The sequence below is a fragment of the Anolis carolinensis genome, unplaced genomic scaffold (assembly GCF_035594765.1).
Source record: "Anolis carolinensis isolate JA03-04 unplaced genomic scaffold, rAnoCar3.1.pri scaffold_13, whole genome shotgun sequence".
NCBI classification, from domain to species: Eukaryota; Metazoa; Chordata; class Lepidosauria; order Squamata; family Dactyloidae; genus Anolis; species Anolis carolinensis.
Genome location: NW_026943824.1, coordinates 8,182,270 through 8,202,952, shown reverse-complemented (window position 1 = coordinate 8,202,952; position 20,683 = coordinate 8,182,270). Strand labels below are relative to the sequence as shown.

The following is a 20,683-nucleotide window of genomic DNA, read 5'->3' as shown; positions in this document are numbered from 1 at the left end:
GCATATTATGAATATAGTGACATTGGCACATGAGAACATTGGCGTATAGATCATTTTAATAAATAGTAATATCGAGTAATATAGGAGTCCCGGGCATCCTACGAAGCTGATCACCTACGCTTCCGCTGCTTCCCCGCCAGCCGTCTCCTCCCACGGCACTCCCTCCTCGCCTCGGCTGTAGTGAAGGTGATGCCGTGGGCGTCCAGGAGGTCCAGCAGCTTCCCTGCTGCGATCCTGACCCCGCTCTGTTTCAGCTCCGCATGCAACGCGGCCAGCTCGATGGGTTGGTAGAGCAGGATCCGGCGGCAGAGGGCCGGCGAGGAGCGGATGTGGCGCCGGAAGGCCTCCAGATTGGACTCCTCGCGGGCGAGAACTTGAGAGGCCGGCATCAACGCTGCCGGTGCTTCCGCCTCCTCCTCTTCCAGCCAACTGGTCTCGAACTCGGCTGAAGAAGAACTGGTGGAAGGAAGAAGGGAGTGTGCTTCTTCTAAGACAAAGCAGATTCCCCAAAGGAGCCAGCACCTTCCCCCCCTAAAGAAGTGCAACCCCGTACCTGTGGGAGGTGGCCACAGAGGATCCGGTGGACGCCTGGGAAGCCGGGGGAGAGGAGGGACGGCCCACGTCATCACTTCCAAGGGCAGGAGCCATGGGTAGCACCTTTTGCAAGCCAGGCAGGGCTGACTTCTGGCTCTCCTGTATGGCCCCAGCCGGACAGTGCCGTGGGGCCAATGGGGAGGTGGCGCTCCCCTTCCTCCTCTCTGGGTGCGTGAACTGGAAGATCTCCTTCAGCTTAAGGACCATCTGGCGCTTTGGAAGGGCCCGGACCCCAAACCTAGAGAAAGGGGCAAGTGGTCACTGTGGTTACTCCCCCCATGGCCCGTCCCGAGGGCACAGACCTCACCTCTTCAACTCCGTTTTCAGCTCTGGGGTCGCCATGGCTGAGTAGGAAGGCATCGGGGTGACTGGGGTCTGGGGTGGCAGCAGCGGCACCCTCTCCTCACACTGAAAGGCATCTGGAGAAGAATCGGACACAAGCACCTTGAGTCCTGAGGCACAGAGCAGAGAAAGGCCACTGCTCACCAGCACTGGCCACTCAGCCATTGGGGAGGAAGCTGCAGAGAAGCACCTTCTCTTGGGCCAGTCCCAGAGCCTCAGAGGCCAGGATGAGGCCCCGCTTAGACTCAGGAACTTCAGGTGAGACATGCAGAGGATGTCTCATTGTCTCCAATCAAGAAGGCTCCCTCAGAAGGGTCCTCACGGCCCTCAGAGGGAGGACGGGATTCTTACCCGGGGTCGATGGTGACGGGGATCTCTGGGTGAGAGGGATGGGGTCACCACTGTCAGAGTCCTCTCTGGCCCCATAGCCCCAGCCTCGTTCCCCGCCTCCTCCAGCTGCTGATCCTCCTGTGCCGGCAAAAGGGCTGCCGCCATCTTCATCCTCCTCGCTGTCATCCACAACCACCACTTCGTCCCAAGGGCAAGGAGGGCTGCCAGGCAAAGGGGGAGACAAGGGCAGAGACCTGGAGGAAGTGGGAGACTGGACCTTTGGAGATGGTGTCCCTAGCGATAAGGGACCCACACTGGTCCCTGGGCTCTTCGGCCCAGGGCTGGCACCGACATCAGGATCTCCGGCCTGGCTGGGCTTCCTGGGCAGAGGGGTGTCCGGCACCAGCAGCCTCCTGCCTCTGTCGCTGTCCTCGTCACTGGTGCTCAGCTGCAGCCGCTCTTGGCTCTCGCTTGGGGGGCCAAGGAGCCCCAAGACCACCAAGTCTGGCCCGGGAATGCCTCTATCCAGAGAAGCCCCACACTCCGGCTCTTCATCTGAATCTAGCACCACAATAGGGTCCAGATTCCCAGACAGAGGCCTTGCACCAAAGAGGGCTTTCTCCTCATGGCTGTGGGGCGTCTTATGAGAGGAAGAGGGAGAGGAGGAGAGCGATCTCCTTCCAGTTGGGCCTGGCACGGAGGCAGACGGAGATGGAACAGGTCCACGAAGCAGGCAGTTGCTGAGTGCCGTGAAAGACTCCCTCTGCGGTCTATCTAGCCCCAAGGGAGTGTCTGTAACAGGCGTCTTCTGTGTTGGCTGGTGAGGCAGAGTGGGGGGATCCGGTCCCTCTTTGGTGGGAGGGCAACCGAGAGAGTGGCCTGGCCACCTTCCCCCTGGGATCGGGTGGCCCTCGCCCAGGGCTTCTTCCTCCCCCTGCCCCTCATTCCTTCCGCCTCGGGCAGAAGAGGCGCGTTGGGTGGCAGCAAACTGGTAGATCTCTTCCAGTTCTTCTTCTCCCATGGTTTTGCTGCTGCTCCCCTCTTGGGCTGCCAAGTTCGGATATGCCTCTTCTTCCTCCTCCTCTTCCAGCCACATTGACTCCAGGAGCCCCTCAAAGGTCTCAGCCCTGTCCTCCTCTTTACCACCATCATCATCTCCATCATCACCGCCTCCAGGATTCCCAAGGCTGCCTCCTTCTCCTCCAGCCACTCGGGAGCTGTGGCAGCGTCTGCACAGAGCGACCAAATCCTGCACTCCGAACCTGCAAACATTACAAACAACTGTCATTTATTGCAAAGAGGGCTGCCAGGCAAAGAGGAAGGTGAGGACAGAAGCCCACAGGAAACGGGAAAGAACAACACTTCCTTGCTTCCTTTGGAAAGCATGCCTTCTCTGGAAACTTTTCTATTATCACTAATTTAAAACATAACTATGTGCAACAATCAATCACCAGAAGAATTTCTGTGTCTCAGTGTATCAATTGTAAAGACATAGGTTGGGATCTGCTTGCAGGGGTTGGGGGCTCATGGGATGGGGCTCAGTGGTCCAAGGGCCCATGGGTAGAGAGAGACCAGGGAGGAGCACACCTGGCAGCCAGGGCTCCCACAGGGGCCTGCAGGTGGAGAGGGACCCAGGGGTCAGCTGCGTAGAGAAACCGCAAAAAAGTGGCCACCGCCTCGGCCGAAACGTCACTCAACAGCAGGCGACGTGTCTCCGCACCTCCATCTTCAGCCACCACAAACCCCGTGCGGCCCACCTGGTGGCAGAAGGAGGGAAGGAAGTAAAGATCAAGAGCTACTATGGAAGGATAGAAGGAAGGTCCAAGAGCCGCTGCAGAAGGAGGCTGACCCAAGCTTCCAAAGAAAAACCAGGGACCATTGCAAAGAACAGGCTGAGCAACCACCGCTACATCCAACCTCTGCCACCCCCCTGCAAAACACTCACAAGTTCCAAGAGCTGTGGGCACCGGGCATAGAGCACAAACAGGTGGGCATAGATGACCTCCCCACTGTCCACCTGGAACTGCACGTCACTCAGGTGGGGATTGTTGACCATGGCCCCAAAGGCAGCGGCTAATGAGTTGAGCTGTAACAAAGAGAGAGAGCATCTTTTGTCAAGAAAAACCCTTTCAATTATAACTAAACAGCTGCTACCAGTGTGCCAGCCCTGAAAGCCTCTGGCCAGGGTTCAAATGCTCGGGAGCCCAGTTCCCTTCAGGCAGAGGGAGAAACCAGGATCTGAGCTGCAATTATTATTATTATTATTAATTATTATTATTTTATTATGACACAGCAAACAAGATAGATATGCTGGATTTCATATCACAAAATCACAAGTCGAACACTTCCCAAGTGTCTAGGACTGTGTGAGGTATTTTCGGATGATGCGTGCAGATCCCAGTAGGGTGGCCTTTTGCAGTTGGCAGATCGTAATTTTGTCAATGTCTATTGTTTCCAAATGCCGGCTGAGATCTTTTGGCACGGCACCCAGTGTGCCCATCACCACCGGGACCACCTACACTGGTTTCTGCCAGAGTCTTTGAAGTTCAATCTTGAGGTCCTGATAGCGGCTGAGTTTTTCCTGTTGTTTTTCGTCTATTATTATTGTCTATTATTATCGTCTGTTTATTATTATTATTATTATTATTATTATTATTATTATTATCATCATCATCATCACCAGCCCAGTTCTGGGATAAACCAGGATCTGCAGAGCAATTATGATGATTATTATTATTACCTTCTCCTCTTCTTCTTGTAAGTGGATGGGCGTCTCCTGAGAGGCGTCACCTGGTGCCTCTTGTTCTTGCCCTCAATGAAAAACAAGGACCATGTAAAGAAGTAGTTCTCCTCCAGACTGAGCCAAGCCCCCTTTCTCTGCTGAAGGGCTCTCTCCTTGAGCCCAGTAGACCTCGGGGAAGAAGATGGGCCCCCTCTCACCTGGCCCCCGTTGAGCATCCAGGCCCCACTGGGTGAGGGTCAAGCCCTCTCCGGCCAGGTCCTCCAGGACCCGCAGGGCCCCCTCGTGGCTGCCAGCCACTTCCTGACTTGGATCGCAGACCTGGGGAGGCTTGGGTTCTGGTGAAAGGCAATTCCTCCTTGGAGGCTCTGGCTCAGACCCCTGGGAAGAGGAGGAGAAGGAGAAGGGTGTGCTTGCCTCAGCCTCCACAACCTCTGGTAAGCCCGACATTATTCCGTCCCCCATCCTCCCCGGCCCCATGCAAAGTACCTGATCTGTTAACAATGACACCTGGAGAAGGGGGCCTGTGGCACAGCAGTTCTGTTCCGGGAGGGAGTCTCCCGCCAAGGCGCTGAGTCCCCACCAGGCTCCCAGGGGCCACAGGGCCCCTTCCCCAGACTGCTGGGCCTCCCAGAGGCGGCTGGATGGCAGCGGAGGGGTGCGGGGAGGCGGTGCCGCCTCAGGCCGCAGCAGCAGTGAAGCCACACGGGCCTCCGTCTCCTGGCGGGTCTTGGCTGGGTCCTGCGGCAGCAGCAGTGGAGGCGGAGAGCGGGGGGGCTTCCGGCAGCGGCCCCTCCCTGCAGCAGAAAGAAGAGGAGATGAAAAGGAAGAGGACAACAAGTTAAACATGAGCCAACAATGTCATGTGGCAGCTAAAAAAGCCAATGGGATTATGGCCTGCACTAAAAGGAGTCTAGTGTCTAGATCCAAGGAAGTCATGTTCCCCTCTATTCTGCCTTGGTCAGACCACACCTAGAATCACACTGTGTCCAATTCTGGGCACTGCAGTTTGAGGGAGATGTCAACAAGCTGGAAAGTGTCCAGAGGAGGGCGACTCAAATGATCAAGGGCCTGGAGAATAATAATAATTATTATAATTATAATTATTTACTAATTATTATTATTATTATTATTATTATTATTATTATTATTATTATTATTTGCTAATAATAATAATAATAATTATTATTATTATTTACTAATTGGGAATAGTAAAAACATTGGCACCTTTATTGAAAACATGATGGAGCACTGGAAAACTGAACTGTTTATTGGAAATGAAAGCTATGGACTTGTCAACATCGGGAGAGGAATTTTCCAGGGAGACTCATTGTCCCCTCTGCTTTTCATTATTGCCATGATCCCTCTGTCAACAATCTTACAAAAAACAAATCTTGGCTATCAAACATCTAAGAAATCTCACAAAATTTCGCATCTGATGTACATGGATGACCTGAAGCTGTATGGGAAAACGGAAACTGAAATCCAGTCTCTGACTAACACTGTCCGAATTTTTAGCACTGATATCAGCATGGAGTTTGGTTTGGACAAATGTTCAACAGTGGCATTGAAGAAGGGAAAAATCACTGAAAGTGAGGGCATAAATATGCCTAATGGCCAAACAATAAAGTGTCACCAGCCAGAGGCCTATAAATATCTGGGCATATTACAGCTGGACAACATCAAGCATGAACATGTGAAAACTGGTCAGCAAAGAATACACACAAAGGGTCAGAAAAATTCTCAAAAGCAAGCTCAATGGAGGCAACACCATCAAGGCCATAAACACCTGGGCCATACCTGTCATAAGATATACTGCTGGCATCATAAACTGGACACAGGCGGAACTGGATAATTTGGACAGAAAAACAAGAAAACTCATGACCATTCATCATTCCCTGCACCCTCGCAGTGATGTTGACCGGCTGTATCTGCCTAGAAGATCAGGGGGCAGAGGACTCTTACAAGTCAAACAAGCAGTCAAAGAAGAAGAACATGCCCTGGCAGAATATGTCAAGCAAAGTGAAGAACCTGCTTTGATTGAAGTCAAAAATCAGAAACTCCTCAAAGCACAGCAGACAAAAAACCAGTACAAGAAATCCGCACTACAAACTAGAGCTGACAGCTGGCACAACAAAACATTGCATGGAAAGTTCCTTGACAAAATTGAAGGAAAAGCTGATAAGGAGAAGACCTGGCTCTGGCTCACGAATGGGACCCTGAAGAAGGAGACAGAAGGCCTGATCCTTGCAGCCCAGGAGCAAGCCATCAGAACAAATGCAATCAAGGCCAAGATCGAAAAATCAGTTGATGACCCAAAATGCAGACTGTGCAAGGAAACCGCCGAAACCATTTATCACCTCCTCAGCTGCTATAAGAAAATTGCACAGACAAACAGAGGCACAACTATGTGGCCCAAATGATTCATTGGAACTTATGCCTCAAGTACCACCTCCCTGCAGTAAAGAACTGCAAACCTGCAAAGGTTGTGGAAAATGAGCATGCAAAGATACTGTGGGACTTCCGAATTCAGACTGACAAAGTTCTGGAACACAACACACCAGACATCACAGTTGTGGAAAAGAAAAAGGTTTGGATCATTGATGTCGCCATCCCAGGTGACAGTCGCATTGACGAAAAACAACAGGAAAAACTCAGCCGCTATCAGGACCTCAAGATTGAACTTCAAAGACTCTGGCAGAAACCAGTGCAGGTGGTCCCAGTGGTGATCGGCACATTGGGTGCCGTGCCAAAAGATCTCAGCCGGCATTTGGAAACAATAGACATTGACAAAATTATGATCTGCCAACTGCAAAAGACCACCCTACTGGAATCTACACACATCATCCAAAAATACATCACACAGTCCTAGACACTTGGGAAGTGTTTGACTTGTGATTTTGTGATAGGAAATCCAGTATATCTATCTTGTTTGCTGTGTCATAAAATAAAATATAATAATAATTTTATTTTTGTATGCCGCCTCCATCTCCCCAACGGGGACTCGGAGCGGCTCACACAGGGGCAAGCCCAATGCAATCATATAATATCATAAAATCAACAGTTAAGGCATCAAGAATGCATTTAAAAAACAAATTAACAAGTCATGATTTAAAACAGACACAATTAAAATATTAAACAATCATCCGGAAGAGCTCCTAGCTTGGATGAGAAATGTATTGAGAATAATCCCTATGAGGAGTGGCTTAAAGAGCTGGGCATGTGTAGCCACAGAAGAGAAGGCTGAGAGGAGACATGAGGAGGGTTCAAAGTGTGAGGGTAAGTCATAGGAAGGAGGGTTCAAGCGTGTGGGAGTTGTAGTCCAAAACACCTGGAATAAAGGCCCAGGTTTGCCTGACCTGCTCCGGAAGTGCCCTTCTTCCTGCGCTTCCTCGCCTCCGCCTCCAGAGGGCGCTGCTTCCGGGATTCCTCCTCTTCCGGGTGGAGGGAGCGGGAGAGGGCCAGCGCCAGCTGCAGGTCCGCCTCTTCCTCTTTGCTTTTCGCCCTCCGGCGCCGCTTGGAGGAAGCCTCCCGGGAAGAGCCGCCGCGCTTCCGCTTTGCTTCCCCCTCTCCCGCCTGCCGCCATCGCTGCTGCTGCCGGAACTCGTCCTCCGAGTCGCCCATCCCGGGCTCCGAGCGGTGCGCATGCGCGACAGGAGGAGGGGGCGTGGCCGAACTCACTCCTCCTTCCCTGCCATAGAGAAGGGCGCCCGGAGCGTCGAGGGAGAGACAAGAGTCGCTGGACACAGAAGGGGAACAGAAGGGTCTTTATTGAAGGGAAGGAAGGGGAATTAAATAGAGTGGGGCTTCTCTCTCTCTCTCTCTCTCTCTGGTCAGTCCTTCTCGTGAGCCTCAGTGCTTCTCCAGGGCTCTGGCCAGGAGCTGGTTCAGTCGGCTGACCATGGGTCGGGGGTCGTCGCTCAGGCCGGCCGCGATCATGGCGTTGTCGTAGATCTGGGCCAGAAAAGAAGAAGCTGAATACAAGTGGTCTCCAAATGACGAACCAGATCCATTCTGGGTTGCTGTGAGTTTTCCGGACTGTATGGCCCTGTTCCAGAAGCATTCCCTCCTGATGTTTTGCCCATATCTATGGCAGGCATCCTCGGAGGTTGTGAGGTCTGTTGTCGAAGGTTTTCATGGCTGGGATCACAGGGTTGTTGTATGTCTTTTGGGCTGTGTGGCCATGTTCCAGAAGTATTCTCTCCTGACGTTTCGCCCACATCTATGGCAGGCATCCTCAGAGGCTGCATGGAATGCCTCACAGCCTCTGAGGATGCCTACCATAGATGTGGGCGAAACATCAGGAGAGAATACTTCTGGAACATGGCCACACAGCCGAAAAGACATACAACAACCCTGTTGTGAGGTCTGTTGGAAACTAGGCAAATGAGGTTTATATATCTATGGAATGATGTCCAGGGTGGGAGAAAGAACTCTAGTCTGCTTGAGGCAAGTGTGAATATTGCAATCAGCCAGCTTGATTAGCACTGAATGGCCTTGCAACTTCATAGAATCATAGTAAGTTTATTCTTACTATCTCCCAACAGGGGCTCAGGGCGGATAACAAAACAAATACAACAGTTAAAACACATTACAATAAATAAAACCACAATAAAATCAACACTATAAAACAATACATTACAATGATCATAAAACTCATATAAAAGCATAAAATGAGTACAGACATAGTAAAATTAATCGACAATTATTAGGTTGAACTATCTGCCCATCCAACTACAGGATATTCTGCCACTACTACTTTGCACTTTATGGACTACTTTGACTGAGAAACTACCTCTCCCATTTTGATATATTCTGCACTTTGGCCCAGATCCTTGTTTTAGTCTCCTGTTTTTAACATTTTATGCTGTATGTTGATTTTTATGATGGTTTTATTGATATTGATGTTTTACTGTTGGAATAATTGTTTTATCGTTTTATTGCTGTACGTTTCAGGCTCGGTCCCCATGTAAGCCGCTCCGAGTCCCCACTGGGGAGATGGGGCGGGGTATAAAAATAAAGTTATTATTATTATTATAAAATTGAATGAAGCACAAGGTTAATGGAGGGGGGTAGTATAGAGGGGACATTTGAACTAAAGTGCAGTAATACAGTAGAGTCTCACTTATCCAAGCCTCACTTATCCAAGTTTCTGGATTATCCAAGCCATTTTTGTAGTCAATGTTTTCAATATATCATGATATTTTGGTGCTAATTTTGGTGTAAATACAACATAACATTATTGAACTGCGTTTTCTGTCAAATTAGTTGTAAAACATGATGTTTTGGTTCTTAATGTGTAAAATCGTAACCTAGTTTGATGTTCAATAGGCTTTTCCTTAATCCCTCCTTATTATCCAAGATATTTGCTTATCCAAGCTTCTGCCGGCCCGTTTAGCTTGGATAAGTGAGACTCTACTGTATTGTTATAAAGTGCTGTGGGACAAGATGGAATTTTTTTTTAAAAATCGTTTAGAAGGGATCGGCATCCGGTTAATTATAAAGCAGGAACAGTGTGTGAGAAATATATTTATTTAATTTAGGACATGGGGACTGAGTTATTCAAATGCTCAGTGAAAAAACCAAGTTTTTAACTGCTTTTTAAAAGACGCAAGGGTGGGAAGAGTTGGAAGAGACCTCATAGGCCATCCAGTCCACCCCCCTGCCAAGAAGCAGGAAAGCCTGGCTGCTTCCTGCCTGGGGGGAATTATTTGAGATCACAGTAATGCTTCCTTTCAGTGCCCTAAGTCCCTCCCTGCAGCACTTTGGGCCTCACCTGCTCAAGCAGCATCTGGGCCAGGTCTGGCTGAGAGATCCGCAGCTGGCTGAGCTTCTGGATCAGAGTGTGCCTGGAGGGTGGGATGGAGGGAGGGAAATTGGAGAGTGAGGCCTTGTTTCATGTTCCACTGCCCCCTTCCCTCCCCCTGGCAGCATCTCCCCCCCAATCCCCCCTTCACACTGACCCTGCGTTGATCTCCAACGTGGGCTGCAGGATCTGTGCCCGCTCCTCACTGCTCTTGGCCAGCTGCTGCATGCGCAGGAAGTGCCGGGCAGCTCCCATCTCCAGCACTGTAATCATAGCTGGGTGCGTGTCTAGGCGCGGGGTGACCTGTGGGCAGAAAGGAAGCGAGGCCGGGCTGTGTCCAAAGGTGGTCTCTTTCTCCCTGCCCAGCCCCAACCAACAACCCCCTTGCCCTCCTCCACCCCCCCAAAGAGAAGCCACGCCAACTAGACACTCACTGTGCCTTGCTGAGCTGTTTTAAATTGATTTTATATGTTTTGCTTTTACATGTTATAATTACTGATGTATTTTATTGTACATTATTTGGCTTGGTCCCCATGTGAGCCGCCTCGAGTCCCTCCGGGGAGATAATAATAAAGTAATTATTTATTACTTTATTATACTCAAGCTGTGGCGCAGGCTGGAGAGCAAGCCAGCTGTAACCAGCTGCAATGAATCACTCTGACCAGGAGGTCATGAGTTCGAGGCCCGCTCAGAGCCTATGTTTGTCTTGTCTTTGTTCTATGTTAAAAGGCATTGAATGTTTGCCTATATGTGTAATGTGATCCGCCCTGAGTCCCCTTCGGGGTGAGAAGGGCGGAATATAAATGCTGTAAATAAATAAATAAATAAATAAATAAATATAAAATTATTATTATTATTATTATAGACTGCATCCCGTCCTCCCAGGAGGCAAGGCCATGTGTGCACAAGTTCTCTGAGGTGGATAAGGGAAAAGGCAAGGGCTGGTCAGACAGGCAGTCCTCTCTGAGAAGAGAAAAGCTCCCTCGGCCACCTTTCCTTAGAGCCCTGGGAGGCAGAGAGGAGCTGAACAACAAGGCAGTCAGGGAGCAGGGCGAGACACAGGGCTTCACAGCAGGACCCTTCAGGCAGCTGTGCATCTCTTACAAACAGCCAGGAAGGAGACCAGGGAGAGTGTCACTTGGGCCTTTCTCTCACCTTGATGGCACTGACTCGTGTGCCCAATACATTCCTCATCCAAGCCATGAGTTCTTCTGTATCCTGTGGGCTCAGGCCCTCCTCCGCTGCAGTGGGGGGCACAAGGGGAGTTAGGGATGGTGGGAAGAGATAGGCAGCCTACCAGCCCTGGCCCCCATCCCTTTCTCCAAGGGGGTGGCATCATGACCAGCCACAGCTCCAAATTCCCAAACCCCTGTGGCATCCACCTGGCTGCTTCTCCTCAAACGCCTCCTCCTTGTAGTGGTCAACCACAATGTCAGTCTCCACTGACATGAGCTTCTTCTTGTCGAACTCCCGCAGGTGCAGGAGAGTCAGTTCGTCAAACTGCTCATAGCAGAAGAGGACCTGGAGGCGGGAAAAACAGAATGGCCTTGTTCCCAAACTGTCGTGCCAGGGAGTGCTTATCTCTTGGGTCACCCAAATGCAGCCTCCCCCTGGGAGCCCTTGGCAGGGCCCTCAGCATCTGAGTGTCACTCAGCCAAGGGTCCACTTCCAAAATGTATGTATGTATGTATTTATTTATTCAATACATGTATAAATAGGATCCTCCCCCGGCCAGAGCTAGGTCCCTCCTTGCCCGCCTCACCTCGGCCTCCTTCTTCTTCATGGCTTCATAGTAGGGGGAGCGTTCGGCCAGTTGGCGGCTGGGAGCGCACAGGTAGTAGATGTTCCTGCTGCCGGGGGCCATGCGGGTGGCATACTCTGGGAGGCTGGTCAGCTGCCCAGCGGGGAGTGCTGAGGACTCATAGCGCAGCAGCTTTGCAATGTCCTCCTGCAAAGGGCCAGAGTTCCCCCAGCAGGAGCAGTCAGCCCCACCATGCCGTTGCTTGGCCCCCTCCCTCCTCTCTCTCCCCCAAGTTCAATCCCACGGGAGGGATGGGGCTGCCTGCCCTCCAGGGCCTCCTGCTGGGCGCACCTTGACCTCCTGCTCGGCAATGGTGACGATTCCCTCCCGCATGAACAGTCCATAGTCCTCAAAGAACTTGGCGTACTTCTCAGGGTCCTTCTTGCTCTGCTCCACAAAGAACCTAATCAGTCGCTGCTGCAGGACGTCTCGCAGCTTCCTGAGGAAAGTGGAGGGAGGAGGCCCAGCACTAAGACTCAGTCCAGGAGGGAAGGGGCAAGAGGCCTTGCTTGGATGTGGAGTCTGGAGGAAGAGGGGGTTGGACTAGATGGCCAATGAGGTCTCTTCCAACTCTACTATTCTATGATTCTAAGAGGCTACTTAGTCCTCCCCTGGGCCAGGAACTTGCCACCGGGACTTTGATGGATCTTTCCCCTTGAGGCTCCAGGTCCAATGGTGAGGGAGAGATGCGCACCAGGTCACAGGCCTCCTTGGCCCAAGGTACAATAGGCTCGGGGACAGACAGCCCCGTACCATGGTATGACCAGGCAAAGTGAAGCCGTGACACTGGGAAGGGCTGCAGGTTGCCCTCTGCCTTCCTCCCTCCCTGAACCCAGATCCAAGTGCCCTCCTCACCTGATGAGGACACTCTCCTGAAGCAGCTCCCGGCTGAGGTTGAGGGGGATGTCCTCACTGTCCACAACACCTGTGGCGGAAGGGAGGAATGGTGTGAGGCAACGGAGGCAGGAAGGAGGCCCTGTTCCCCTTCCTAAGGCCTCTGGCTACCTTTGAGGAAGCGCAGCCACTTGGGCAAGATGTCTGTGGCTTTCGTCAGGATCAAGACCTTGCGGCTGTAGAGGGCCACGCTGGAGCCCAGCTCCCGGCTGACATCAAACATGGAGGGTTTCTGAAAGTGCAGCATGAAGGAAAGCAGGGAAATGATGTAAAGGGGGACAAGTGGAGGGGGAGGGGAAGCAACCCCTACCCTCCAGGTCTGGTCAGCCTCCTCCCTTCTTTCCCCATCTGTCTGTCCCTCAACCCCCTGTCTAGGTGGCTCACCATCTGGGGGACGTAGAAGAGGCTGCGGATGTTGAGGGGAGCATCAGTCTTGTAGTGGAGGATGTAGCGCGGCTCGTCATGCGCCTGGGCAATGAAGCGGTAAAACTCCTTGTGCTGCCAGTCCCCAATGTCCTTGGGATCCATCGTCCACAGGGCCTGGGGGGAAGAAAGAGCTCAGAACCCCAAACCCAGCTTAAAGGGTTTCCACAAGAGGACAGCCAGCTCAGTCCCGGAACCCACAGCTGTCCCACCTCCCTGCATTTGGACAGACCTTGAGAACTACAAGGGGAACAAGTTCTGTCGTCCTCTCCTTTTGGCTACTACCCCCACTCCCTCTTTACCTGCAAGGTGTTGATGCGTCGCCCATTCAGGTAGATGGGGAAACTGACGAAGTTGCTGTATTTTGTGATGATCTCTGTGAAATGCAAAAGATGGCTCTGAAGGTTCACCTCACTCAAGGGACCCCCCCCCCCCCAAACTACCCTGGAGCCTGGAGCATTCAGAGACTATGACAGACAGGACGAGAGGGACTTCCTTGCCCAGAAGGGATGCCTGAGAGGAAGACAGGTCTGGACCCCAGACAACGGGACTCTGTGGCTTCCCAAGCCCCCTTCTCTGTGGCCCATAGCAGCAGCAGCACCATGTTCAGAAGAGGCCTGACATCTCACCCTTGACACGTTCCTCGCTGGCAAATTCCTTGCAGTCCTCTTTGAGGTGGAGGATGATTTTAGTCCCACCTTGGACTCCGGAGGCTTCGGTGATCTCAAAGGTGCCAGAACTAGAACCGGAAACACAAGCTCCGTTTCAAAAAACTACACGCTGAAGGGAAGTCCTGAAGATGAATTCTCTCCCGTGATCAGATCCAAGCAGTGGCCATTCAGGCCACAGAGCCACCACAGTTTGAAGAATCTGGTCTCTATCAGTGTTACCATGTCTGTGAACTTCAATCTGCGTTTACTGGTGAAATTCAATCTTTATTTTACCTGTGTGTAATTCTTATACGTGTTTTTGTTTTATCTCTCTGTTTTAAAACCATTGTACCCCAACTGGAGTCACAAGAAAAAGCAGATTATAAATAAATTAATAATAATAACATTAAGCGCTACTCTTTTCCAGTCGCTGTGCACGCAGTAAACACTTTACTGAACCTTCCAAAGAAAACGTTCAATCCCAGCTTTGTCTCCTTCAAGCGGAGGGGGGACAACAGGCCAGGGTCAGCAGCATAGGCCCCTTCCCACCGTCCCCATTCCCACGGCCCCCAAGTGCACTCCTCCTCCCCATAGCCCCTATTTTCCCATTTTACCCGTCTGAACGCCAGCAGTAGCTGGGGAGGCCTGGATCCGCCGGCTGTGAAAAAACCTCCACTTGGTCAGCCACCATGAAGGCGGAGTAGAAGCCCACTCCAAACTGGCCAATGATTCTGCTGCCGACCTCCGCCTGGTTCTCCATCAGGTCCAGAAAGGCCTGGGGAGGGAAAGGGCCCTCAGTTCAGCCACTCCTTCCGTTTTGGGTGTGCATTTCCATCAGGGCAAATTGGAGATGTTCAAACAGATGAATCGGAAAATGCAAAATTAAAACTGGCAGCTGGTTGGAAATGCTCTACCAAGGCTGCACCTACAGTTACACAGAGGTGTTTCAGGGAGGTCCACCCCCCCCCCCCCCGCCGCCCCGCCCAAGAGCAGCAGATGAAACCACATCAGCACTCTCCCCCTCACCTTGGAGCCAGAACGTGCAATGGTGCCCAGGTGGGACAGCAGCTCTTCCCTTGTCATCCCAATCCCGGTGTCCTGCAAAAAAACAGATGGGACCAAGAGGCCCAATGGATCCCAGAGCCCCTTGCTCCCTGCCCAGGAGGGAAATGGGCTCTAAACCCTTGTTGCTGAGGGGCCCCGAGGGAGGGAAGGGGGGCCTTGCAGCCCCTCCCACACCTGCACAGTGAGCGTTCCCTCCTGGGGGTCCGTCTCCAGGTGGATCTCCAGCTCAGGCAAGGCCTTCCCTTCAGAGAGCAGTTGGTGGCGCAGCTTCTCCAGAGCATCACTGCCGTTGGAGATCAGCTCCCGGATGAAGACCTGAGGGACAAGACTGAGCTTGTGAGTGGACGCAGGACGCTCCATGGCCTTATCTAGATATTTTATTGCACATATATTATGTTGATGTACCCTGTTTTGGTAAAAATTAAACATGGGTTCTCGAAGGCTTTCATGGCTGGAATCATTGGGTTGCTGTGAGTTTTTTGGGCTGTATGGCAATGTTCCAGAAGCATTCTGTCCTGACGTTTCGCCTGCATCTATGGCAGGCATTTCAACGGCTTCTCTGTGTCATCTGACATGGTGGTTGTCAGAGTGGTCCAGCATTTCTGTGTTCTCAAATAATATGCTGTGTCCAGGTTGCTTCATCAAGTGCTCTGCTATGGCTGATTTCTCTGGTTGACTTATAATATAATAATATAATAATTTTATTTTTATACCCCACCCCATCTCCCAGAAGGGACTCGGGGCGGCTTACATGGGGCCAAGCCCAGGCCAAACAGGCAATACAAAAACACAACAATAAAACAGATCATAAAACTCATAAGGTCACATAAAATAGACATACAGTAGAGTCTCACTTATCCAAGCTAAATGGACTGGCAGAACCTTGGATAAGCGAATATCTTGGATAATAAGGAAGGATTAAGGAAAAGCCTATTAAACATCAAATTAAGTTATGATTTTACAAATTAAGCACCAAAACATCATTTTATACAACAAATTTGACAGAAAAAGTAGTTCGATACGCAGTAATGTTATGTTGTAATTACTGCATTTACGAATTTAGCACCAAAATATCACGATATATTGAAAACATTGACTACAAAAATGGCTTGGATTATCCAGAGGCTTGGATAAGTGAGACTCTACTGTACTTTGATAAAATCCTGGGTTGGCTCCTAAAAGGAACTGGGCCAAAGAGAGTGTCAGTAGTGTCAGATACAAGTGTCAGATATTTAGTCTGCAGTGCCTTGATTCGTGTTTTAGGCTCTGAGCATGCCTGCCATAGATGTGGGAGAAACGTTAGGAGAGAATGCTTCTGGAACATGGCCATACAGCCCAGGAAACTCACAGCAAACCAGAATTCTGTCTTGCTGTTACTAATGAATGGCAATATGATGAAGTCCCTGCAACCCACCTCCTTCTCGGAGTAGAGGGATCGGGCCACGATATCCAGCAGCTTCCTGGTCTCGGCCTGGAACTCATGCCTGGAGCCGGAGCCTGCAGGGAGGGAGGGAGGGAAGAATGGAATTAAGTAATTTATGTGTTTTTAATGCTTTTTGATGTTTGTATAATGTATTTTTACTGATTACTGTTAATGGTTTTAAACATGTTAATTTTATTGATTGTTTGGCATTGAATCTTGCCAGGTGTTGTAGGTCGCCTTGAGTCCCCTTGGGTGAGAAAGGCAGGGTAAAAATGTTGTAAATAAATAAATTAAATTAAATAAATAAAGTAAGGAGGTGAGAGTCAGGGGCCTCCGGGAGAAGCAAGAGGGGCCATGCCCTGTTGTTTATTCTACTTTTATAGTATTTTTACTCCTTAGCCATACATAGTCTTTAGGTATATGCCTTCTCCAGCACTTTAATGGGATAATAGTCCCTGATACCTAAAGGTAAAGGTTTCCCCTGACGTTAAGTCCAGTCGTGTCCGACTCTGGGGGTTGGTCTCATCTCCATTTCTAAGCCGAAGAGCTGGCGTTGTCCGTAGACACCTCCAAGGTCATGTGGCCAGCATGACTGCATGGAGCGCTGTTACCTTCCCGCCGGAGCGGTACCTATTGATCTACTTATATTGGCATGTTTTCAAACTGCTAGGTTGGCAGGAGCTGGGGCTAACAGCGGGCACTCATTCCACTCCTGGGATTTGAACCTGGGACCTTTCGGTCTGCAAGTTCAGCAGCTCAGCGCTTTAACACACTAAGCCACCTCTCTCCTAATTGTATTGTACAAAACTATTCACACTTTTCTGGCCCACTTCCCCTTTTAGGAGCCATCCCAGGATTTTATCAAAGTATGTTTATTGTGTATTGGCATATATGATTTTATCTGTTTATGATTTGTTTTTACTGTTGAGTTTTATATTGTGTGCTGCCTGGGCTTGGCCCCATGTAAGCTGCCCCGAGTCCTCTTGGGGAGATGGGGCGGGGTATAAAAATCAAATTATTATTATTATTATTATTATTATTATTATTATTATTATTATTTTATGACACAGCAAACAAGATAGATATGCTGGATTTTGTATCACAAAATCACAAGTCGAACACTTCCCAAGTGTCTAGGACTGTGTGATGTATTTTCGGATGATGCGTGCAGATCCCAGATTATTATTATTATTATTACTAGCTGTGCCCGGCCATGCGTTGCTGTGGCGAAATATGGTGGTATGGTAAATAGTCAAGATAATCCAGCAGATAAAATAAGATTATAAATGGGTTATATAGCTGTGTGGAAGGGCCTTGAATCTACATTGCCATATAGTCCAGTTAAAGTCAGATAATCTGTATCTTATAGGCAGTGTGGAAGAGTCCTAAGTGAGGCCTAACTCTGCCTGTCCCCTGGGCTGAGTGGGTTGCTAGGAGACCAAGTGGGCGGAGCGTAGCCTTCTAACTGGTAGCAATTGGATAAAAACTATTATTCCTCTCCCTCTAATTAGGACTTTCTTTTTCTTTTCTTTTTGTTGTATGAACGTAGAGGCATGGATGAGGCGTTGTGCTGCCAAATTTAGTGTTTCTGGGATGTGTAGTTTTGTTGTTTTGTCCTAGGCCGAAATTCCGTTATCCTTTTATATAAATAGATTATTATTATTAATTGAATGTGCCCAAGCAGTAATAATATTAGGGTGGAAAGATAAATCAAAATGGACAGTAAATAAATGGTACCAATATATGGTGGAGCAAATGGAATTTGAAATTATGAATGTGAAACTAAATGTTGTAAAAACTAATGAAAATAGAACAAGAGAAATGGAAGAAAGATGGACAATGGTAAAGAACTATATCATGAATCAATCTGGAGATCAAGCCATAAGAAATAAGATACAAATGTTATATAGTATATAGGTTGGAAATGGATTAAGATAAAGATATAAAAATTGTCTCATAAAGAAACGAATATGTAAAAAGAAAACAATCCTCGTGTTGGTGGTGGGAATTGTAAATGTTTTGTATGTCTACGGTATGTATTTTTTGTGTTTTTAAAAATAAAAATTTATTCAAAATAAAATAAAAATAGATTATTATTATTATGATCCGGGGCGGAGGGGGTCCCACCTGGGAGGCTCTGAGGACGGCCATGCAACCGGTGAAGGGGCTGTTGCTGCTCCTCCTCCTCCTCCTTTTCCGGGCTGTGGGCCGCTCTGCCGCCAACGCTGGTGGTGCTGCATCCGCGCGCCCAGGCCCAAGCGGGGGCTCGCGGGCAAAGAGGGAGGCGGAGGGGCGGTGGGCTCCAGGGGCCTCTCTTCCCGCCGCGCGGCGCCGCAAGGAGCATCCGCAGAAGCAGCCGTGCCTCCTTGACCCGCGCCATGGCTATTAGACAGTGACTTCCGGCGCGTGTGTGTGACGTTGCCGCCTCTTCCGGCGGCGCCTCACTTCCGTCTTCTCTCCGTGTTGTCTCGATGGAGGGCGGAGGAGGCCCCATGGAGGCGGAGGCCCGGCCGCTGAAGCGCGAGGAGGCGGCGGTGGAGGCGGCGGGCAACTGCGCGGTGACAGGGCCCGTGCCAGCTTCGCCGCGGAGGAAGCGGGAGGAGCGGCTGTCGCGGTGGCGGGCGGGGGCCTTCTTCCTCTCGCTCGCGCTCTGCCTGGTGGGGGTCTTCGCCTTCTCCTTCGTCATCCCCTGCCCCGTCAAGCCTCGCCCCGCCCACGCCTGGAGCCGGAGCTACGAACAGGCCGGTGGGTCAAGAACGGGGAGAGGGGCCCTGGGAACTCACCGCCTGTGGGAGGAAGCAACCCTCTCAAGCCTCCTCTGTGTCATGTTTATCGGCTTCGTAATATTTCCTTTTGTGGAGAATTCAGGCAGGGGGGAATCTTTTTGAAATCCCACCGCTGCCACCAATTGTAAAGATGTCAGAACAACTGTCATCTAATAATGACTGAGACTCTTCTAGGCAGAGGGGAATCTTTTTTAAATCCCACCACTGCCACCAATTTGTGAAGATGTGGAGAAGGATGATGTTTTTATTAAATTATCTATATATATAAAAGGATAATGAAATTTCGGCCTAGGACAAAACAACAAAACTACACATCCCAGAAACACTAAACTTGGGAGCACAACCCCTCATCCATGCCTCTACGTTCATACAACAAAAAGAAAAGAAATATAAAGCCCTAATGAGAGGGAGAGGAATAATTGTTTTTATCCAATTGCTGCCAGTTAGAAGGCTAAGCTCTGCCCACTTGGTCTCCTAGCAACCCACAGCCCAGGGGACAGGCAGAATTAGGCCTCACTTAGGCCTCTTCCACACTGCCTATAAAATACAGATTATCTGATTTTAACTGGATTATATGGCAGTGTAGACTCAAGGCCCTTCCACACAGCTATATAACCCATTTATAATGGACTTAATGTCAGGGGAAAACCTTTACCCTTTACCTTAACTACCACCAATTCCTCAATACTTTATTTCCCATACCACCAGACTTCGCCACAGCAACGCGTGGCCGGGCACAGCTAGTATTATATATATAACTATATCTACTGCCACCAGTTATTAAAGATGTCTTGTTTAAACGCTGCCACCAGAGGTAAAGATGTTTATAATGCGGCCACCAGATATGAAGGGGATTATCAACTCTTGCCACCAATATTGGAAGATTCAGCCACTGGCTACTTAGAGAGGAGACTTTTATTTTTCTTTCTTCCTTTTGTTTATTCTTGATGTGTGTATGTATGACAGAGACTAAGATGTTTGAAGGAATAATAACATTTATTTAGGCACAAGCTTGATGGTTACAATAACTTTTCTTCTTGTTTGAGGCACGTTCCTTAACAATTGCAATAACAGAATGAGGTGTTTCAAACTTCTTAAAACTCCACTTCAATCACAGACTATCTGTTCCTAGTCAGGAAACAGACTACGTTAAAATAAGTCACCAAACTTATTTTATCCCTGATCCCCTAACTTGGGATCAGCCTTCCTTGAGCTTCAACAAAGCCCACACTTCCCTGTGGTTCGCTGACCACAGACACACTGACTCAAAATGACCAATTAAGTCTCTCTTGATCCCTTCAACCAGGATCAATCTTCCCTGTAAACCCCCCCCCCCCATTACAGACTGACTTGACTTTCCCTCCAAATTCTGCTCTCTCTTCAGCTAACCCGGTTGGCTCCGCCCCGTCTCCATGGCAACCAACTCATGAGTAACTGAAATATTAACCCTTTTTAAAACACAGTTAAACATGGCATCTGTAAATTAAAATTCATACTTCTTTACACTTTAGTATGTCCATTTATATCCCGAAGTTTATGTCTACAGTAGAGTCTCACTTATCCAACATAAAAGGTCCGGCAGAATGTTGGATAAGCGAATATGTTGAATAATAAGGAGGGATTAAGGAAACACCTATTAAACATCAAATTATGTTATGATTTTACAAATTAAGCACCAAAACATCATGTTTAACAACAAATTGACAGAAAAAGCAGGTCAATACATGGTAACGTTGTGTAGTATTTACTGTATTTACGAATTTAGCACGAAACATCACAATGTATTGAAAACATTTACTACAAAAACAATGACTACTAACAAATTGACT

General features: G+C 49.4%; 2 protein-coding genes across 2 annotated transcripts; both read right to left on the bottom strand.

The window, feature by feature from the left end:
• Window positions 1-38: 38 nt before the first annotated feature.
• slx4 (SLX4 structure-specific endonuclease subunit) lies at window positions 39-7,665 on the bottom strand. The gene is made up of 10 exons (XM_062964391.1): window positions 7,366-7,665; window positions 4,496-4,803; window positions 4,207-4,387; window positions 4,007-4,077; window positions 3,212-3,352; window positions 2,854-3,023; window positions 1,288-2,528; window positions 902-1,013; window positions 554-832; window positions 39-456 (listed from the first exon to the last, which is right to left on the bottom strand). Exons 1-10 carry the CDS (start codon window positions 7,628-7,630, stop codon window positions 111-113), a joined length of 3,114 nt encoding a protein of 1,037 aa, XP_062820461.1. The 5' UTR covers window positions 7,631-7,665; the 3' UTR covers window positions 39-110.
• Window positions 7,666-7,758: 93 nt separating this feature from the next.
• On the bottom strand, window positions 7,759-18,800 carry trap1 (TNF receptor associated protein 1). The gene is made up of 17 exons (XM_062964411.1): window positions 18,196-18,800; window positions 16,060-16,142; window positions 14,820-14,960; window positions 14,607-14,678; window positions 14,195-14,355; window positions 13,560-13,669; window positions 13,233-13,306; window positions 12,892-13,047; window positions 12,619-12,739; window positions 12,469-12,538; window positions 11,905-12,052; window positions 11,575-11,760; window positions 11,195-11,333; window positions 10,968-11,053; window positions 9,970-10,115; window positions 9,783-9,855; window positions 7,759-7,960 (listed from the first exon to the last, which is right to left on the bottom strand). Exons 1-17 carry the CDS (start codon window positions 18,752-18,754, stop codon window positions 7,859-7,861), a joined length of 2,427 nt encoding a protein of 808 aa, XP_062820481.1. The 5' UTR covers window positions 18,755-18,800; the 3' UTR covers window positions 7,759-7,858.
• Window positions 18,801-20,683: the final 1,883 nt, after the last annotated feature.

What these genes read in the sequence shown, in the direction of transcription:
- trap1 (XM_062964411.1), bottom strand. Translation starts at nt 18,754, where the DNA reads ATGACGAAGGAGAAGGCGAAGACCCCCACCAGGCAGAGCGCGAGCGAG. An exon ending in TTGCACGTTCTGGCTCCAAG is followed by an intron (nt 14,356 to 14,606) that starts GTGAGGGGGAGA and finishes TTCCCTCCCCAG; the next exon opens with GCCTTTCTGGACCTGATGGA. An exon ending in CAGGAGAGTGTCCTCATCAG is followed by an intron (nt 12,053 to 12,468) that starts GTGAGGAGGGCA and finishes CACTTTCCTCAG; the next exon opens with GAAGCTGCGAGACGTCCTGC.
- slx4 (XM_062964391.1), bottom strand. Translation starts at nt 7,630, where the DNA reads ATGGGCGACTCGGAGGACGAGTTCCGGCAGCAGCAGCGATGGCGGCAG. An exon ending in GCCCACAGCTCTTGGAACTT is followed by an intron (nt 3,024 to 3,211) that starts GTGAGTGTTTTG and finishes TTCTGCCACCAG; the next exon opens with GTGGGCCGCACGGGGTTTGT. An exon ending in CTGAAAACGGAGTTGAAGAG is followed by an intron (nt 833 to 901) that starts GTGAGGTCTGTG and finishes CCCTTTCTCTAG; the next exon opens with GTTTGGGGTCCGGGCCCTTC.